Raw genomic sequence first — 5,831 nt, forward strand, 5'->3', positions numbered from 1 at the left:
GGACGTAGACACAAATTGCCGAACCACATAAATATTTGGTGTATATTTTTCTACTTTATTTGGTGTTTTTCTCTATTTGTAGTACCATCGATCATATCAAAGTGACCTCAACCCCTTAAATTTAGAAATTCCTCGTCCAAACATAACCTACACATTTTTGGGTAGGTATTATTTATCCCAAGCCCAGTGCCACATATCAAACCTGATTTGAATTTGTTGCTGTAATTAGAACGAAAAAACAGAAACAGTACAGCACCGATTTTGTATCTAGTTTTTAGCCTCCATTTGGTACGTAGGTGGTGACGTGGGGAACTACCAAAGAAGGCAGAAGCACCGAGAGCTCTAAATTCTCTCAATTTCAATCAATACCCAATTCACTCCTTAATTTCTTCCTTTACCACTCAAACCCTCTCTCTCTCTCTCTCTCTCTCTCTCTCTCTCTCTCTCTCTCTCTCTCTCAGTGTGTGTGTGTGTGTGATATTGGTGATCGATGACGATGGGTACTGATCAGACATGTAATGCTTTGCTTGGGTTGAAGCCAGTGTTGTTAATGGTGGTAGTTCAGTTTGCATTTGCAGGAGTTAATGTTCTCTACAAACTGGCCGCTAACGACGGAATGAACTTAAGGATTCTTGTTGCATATCGCTTCATCTTTGCAACCGCCTTCCTTCTTCCTATTGCTCTTTTCATTGAAAGGTGATCATTTGCAATTTTGCACCTCTCCTTTCTTCTTATACATAATATAACTTTCATTTTGTTTTTCCATCGAAGCATTCAGTGCCATATAATTGCTAATTGTTGTTATTTTGTTAATCTTTTTGTTTCTCGCCAAAAAAAAAAAAAATCATATTATTGTCTAGCTGGTGCTTTCTCTATTCGTGCTCTCTCTTTCTCTGAAAAGTAGCTGCATAATCCTTGCTGATGCATTTACAGTAATGTTTGAGAACATTCAATAAGTTCATAATTGACTTTAAAACCCTGTGCAAACTCCAAAACAAAAAGGAGAAAAGCAGAGAGAGCGAGCAAACCCTATCTGCTACTTTTTGAAAACAGTTAACTGGTCTTTATTTTTGCACGCAGGAAGAGCAGGCCAAAGCTCACATGGATGGTACTCTTGCAAGGATTTTTGTCTGGCTTGTTCGGGTAAGTACGTAGCGTATCCGTGTGCAATTGTCTTTCTTCCAAATCATGATCTCCTCCTAGGTTATAATTGGAAATAAAAAATTTGTATGGGGAGTAAGTAATTGTAATTGTATTTCTTGGTATATATTGGTTGTGCATGCTGTTGATATTAGTGGTCACAGTTGGTGGTCCACTAGAAGTGTCCACAACTTTTTTACGTGACTCTGGCGACAATAAATATTTGATCTTTCTAGGCTTCATAAAGCAGCATCTACAGTTTTCCCATTTAAAAATAAATGAAAAAAATAAAAACACAAAAAAGACAGCATGCATCACAACCATGTCGTCTTATGCTAATAAAATAAAGACATGAGCTAATTTTTTTTATACTGTCTTTATTTCAGCAATAATATTATTCTTATCATCCAAATATACGAAAATTTTGCCACTTAGTATCACGGTCTAGTGGTATTCCTCTTCACTTATAAATGATAGGTATTAGGTTCGATTCTCGCCAAAAGGTGAATTTGAACCACATTATTGCTAGCCCATTGTAAGGCTAAGCTTATCCCCTCCCCCTTAGTGTAGATAATATCGTTTGTTCTCAAATATACGATAATTCTACATCATCTAATGTGGCGCGTGAGGTGGAAAGACACGAAAATTAAAAAAACATCTTGTGACAATTGAGGTGGATAATCAAATCCATAAAAAATAAAAATAAAAAATAAAAACTCAAATTTTCATTTATTAATAATAAAAAAATTAGAAATCAGTCAAAACCTAATTTTTAGGTTTTATAGTCCCTCTTTGCATCTTCCTTCCTCTCCTCTCTATCCATCGTTATCTTGCTTCTTTAATTTCCTCCAAATTGTCATCCATGTCCATAGAAATCATCTTCAAACTCGGGATTGATATAACTTAATATCAATAATAGCTCTCAAGATCATTATCCATTGTTTCCTATATTTTTAATGGTGGAACAAAGGGAAAACTCTTGTTGGCAAAATCTTGTCGTAAAGTCAACGAACATGATGTCTTCACAAATCTAAACAAGTAATATATACAAAAAGTAGTGAGGCGTGATGGATTCCTGAAACATATCATGAACAAAAAGTTTAGGGCAACAAACAAACAATATCTCATAGGAGCAACATGCAATAGACAAACAAGATCTCATAGGAGCAACAAGGATAAGAAATAAAATATTTTTTATTCAGAATCAAGAAACAAAGAAAGTGATGAAATAGTGAGGCGTGCTTGCTGGGGCAGAGCGCGGTGCACGTGGCATGGTGAATCCCTTATAACAATCTAATTCCACGCATGTAAAATAGCAAATACCCAAGGTGATCCGTCGCTGCAGAAGGAGGGGATGGAGAACCGATAAAGGGTGACAAGGAAGGTGACAATGGAGAATGGGAAGCCGAGGAGGGAGGATTGAGGGGTATGGTTTGATTCATTTTTGTATTATTTTATTAATAAAAATTTGTCCACCCCAGCTGCCACGAGGATAATTTTTAATTGATGTGACTGTCCGCTATCATCTTCCACATCAGATGGTATAAATTTGCAACGTATTTAGGTAGTCAGAATAGCATTACTTTTTTTCAATGGAATAGAATACTATGTAATGGTATACCAATGTAAGTTGTTCTAAAAAAAATTTAAAAAGAAGCTTATATGCTAAAATCATATCTTTAATGACTATAAATATTTTTCCCATGTATTTAAATGACTATTATTAATTAATTAACATTAATATTGCAGTGGATCGTTATCACAAAATTTGTACATTGAAGGCTTAGCCTTAACATCGGCCACATTTGCTTCTGCCATAGTCCAACTCACCCCAGCCATTACTTTCATCTTGGCCATCACCTTCAGGTAATAATATATACATATTTTCCAGCTTTATTATTATTCTGAAAAAAAAAAAAAAAAAACAAAACAAAACAAAACAAAAAAAGAGTAATAGTCTTTGGACTTAAGCCTAATTGAATATTTGGACTTCAAATTAAAAGTTTGTGAGTATTGTTCTTGTATTCGTCTCAGTGTGGAACAATTATTCATTTCAGTAACACATTTGAACTTTTATTCAAGTTAAAAGGTTTTAAAGGGTAATAAGGGATGAAGATTTAACGGAGTTATTCAAAATAACCATCAGATACTTTGACCTAAATCGATCAAGGAGAATAAGCAATGGAAATAAGAAAACTAATATGAAAATTAAGCATGAAGATGTAGATAATGGATGATAGTTAACATTTTTATTATTAGCATTAATCATGATCATTTTTCTTAGGCTGGAGAACTTGAGTTTGAGAAGCCCGGCAGGGAAGGCAAAGATGTTAGGAACATTAATGGGAATAGGTGGAGCAATGCTTCTGACCTTTTATAAGGGTGTGGAATTCAACATATCCACGCATGTTGACCTTTTACACAGCCACTTGGCAACATCACTGCATACAGACTCTGGTAATCGACTATTGGGTTGTCTACTAGCCTTGGGAAGCTGCTTGTGCTACGCTACATGGCTCATTATCCAGGTGATTCTCTAACCAAAGTTTCTAACCCACCATTTTATTTTGGCTATATTTTTAGGTAACCCTTAACTAATGAAGACTAGGAAGTCATTCTATGAGCTCTTTATAAAATTTATATTTCAATTATGTTCCCCAGTCTTCATCCTGTTACTAGGAAGCTATTCTTGGGTGTAATGGGGTGGACATAATGTTATTAGGAGCCCGTTGAATATGCTTTTGGCGCACACCAATCGCGTTAATATAGGATTTCCTCGATACTAGACATACATTCCTAATTGGATTCAATTATATTTTCCTTTCTTGAAGAACAAGTCTCTGTTGACAAGACAAATCTCGCCTGCCAATCCGGGGATACCATAATCACTTGTTTTGATACCCTGGTTTGAGGGGTCCAATATGAGGAGCCTGATCCGCTCCGAACCACCCACTTCGGAACTTGCTGGCCATTCCAGCCACACTAAGTGCTATGTGGTGGAGTCCCATAAATTATGATCCCACATAGTAGAAAATCAATATATATAGGTTATCAATCTCGTATTTAATAAAACCATAACTCTCTCATAGCAATGAAGTAGAAATTTTTCATTGTGACCGGCACGTGCTTTTATATAAGTTGTCGAAAATTTTATTTTTTAAGCTATTAACTTTTTATTGATAAAGCCAAAGTTAATGTCCATAAAAGAAATTTGCAACTCAAGTAGTTAAGAGTGCTTATCATCATACCGAGGTTTTTTCTTCAAAGTTTTCCTCCTCCAACATAACTTGTGAACAAAACAAAAAAACTTAATCTTCGTAGCCTTTTTGTTTAGGTATAAACTAGCATATGGGCACACTGTGTGGAAATTTTTTATTTTTGTTTTTGAAATAGAAGGAGAGAGGAAGTGGGAGTGGGATTTTTTTTTTTTTTTTAATTAGAGATATGTTAGGATTACATGTAAGTGAGGCGTTGAAAAAAAAAAAGCAAAATTTGGTTGTGTGAAATTACATTTCTGCCTCATATTTTTTTTATTCATGTTCTGTTTTAATTAAAGGGTTAAAATGGTAATTTTATAGAATTTTGATTGACAAGTGGTGTTTTATTAATTAGTAGAGAGAATTGATGTGGAAATAGAAGAAATTAATGAAGAAGAAGATTTTCATTTATAAATAACTTAGCATTTCTCTTCCTATAAAATTTCCTCTTCATCTTTTCACATCTTTTCACATGATATTAGTACTTATATTTTGGGTTTATTTAGCTAAAAATTTGTCTTGTGCAATTCGTAGACTAAAATGAGTGCGACATACACTTGCTATTATTCAAGCACTGCTCTGATGTCAGCAATGGGGTCAATCCAGGCCGTTGGGTTTGCCCTCTGCAAGGAGAGGGAGTGGAGCCAATGGAAGCTAGGTTGGAATATTAGGCTTCTAACAGCGGCATACTCGGTACCTCACACCCTTCTTCTACTAGCTAGTGCTTGATTTTACAATTTCGTTATCGTTATCTAGATATACTTGAATTTGATAGTCAATTATTAATAATTGATCTAGCTATATAAGTTGGTGACTTTATGCTGTAGGGAACTATGGCCACTGGGCTAAGTGTGACTTTTATTGCTTTGTGCATACGCATGAGAGGCCCTTTGTTCGTATCTGTTTTCAACCCTCTCATGTTGGTGCTCGTTGCCATCGTTGGGTCTTTGGTATTAGATGAGAAGCTACATCTTGGAAGGTATGTACATACCCTTGACTATAAAAGTTAATTTTCGCATTCTAAAACAGCCATTTGCATTTTTCTTGAACAATAACAGTTTTGTTAATTGATATTTCTCTAATTTCTCATTGAGTATACTCTAAAATATATATATATATATATATATATATATATATTACTTATACATGTTCTTGCTTGTCATTGAGTTTAACTAATTGGAAATATATAACAGCGTTTTGGGAGCAGTATTGATAGTGATTGGTTTATATGCGGTGCTGTGGGGCAAGGGCAAAGAAATAGAGAAGATGAGTAATTCAGTACCATCAACAAGCTTTCACCATCAGGATTCTGGCTCAATTGACATTGTGGTAATGTCTCCAGATAATAATAAAGGCAACAGCAACAACACTGAGAGCCTATCAAATAACAATGCGTCAAAGACTACTAGTTCTGCACTCAGCATGGTTCGTTAA

General features: G+C 35.0%; 1 protein-coding gene across 1 annotated transcript; it reads left to right on the forward strand.

The window, feature by feature from the left end:
• The first annotated feature begins 490 nt into the window (after nucleotides 1–490).
• Nucleotides 491–5,831, forward strand: LOC137718635 (WAT1-related protein At1g25270-like). The gene is made up of 7 exons (XM_068458184.1): nucleotides 491–696; nucleotides 1,081–1,143; nucleotides 2,890–3,006; nucleotides 3,425–3,668; nucleotides 4,932–5,090; nucleotides 5,225–5,376; nucleotides 5,591–5,831. Exons 1-7 carry the CDS (start codon nucleotides 491–493, stop codon nucleotides 5,829–5,831), a joined length of 1,182 nt encoding a protein of 393 aa, XP_068314285.1.

The sequence above is a fragment of the Pyrus communis genome, chromosome 15 (genome assembly GCF_963583255.1).
Source record: "Pyrus communis chromosome 15, drPyrComm1.1, whole genome shotgun sequence".
NCBI lineage: Eukaryota > Viridiplantae > Streptophyta > Magnoliopsida > Rosales > Rosaceae > Pyrus > Pyrus communis.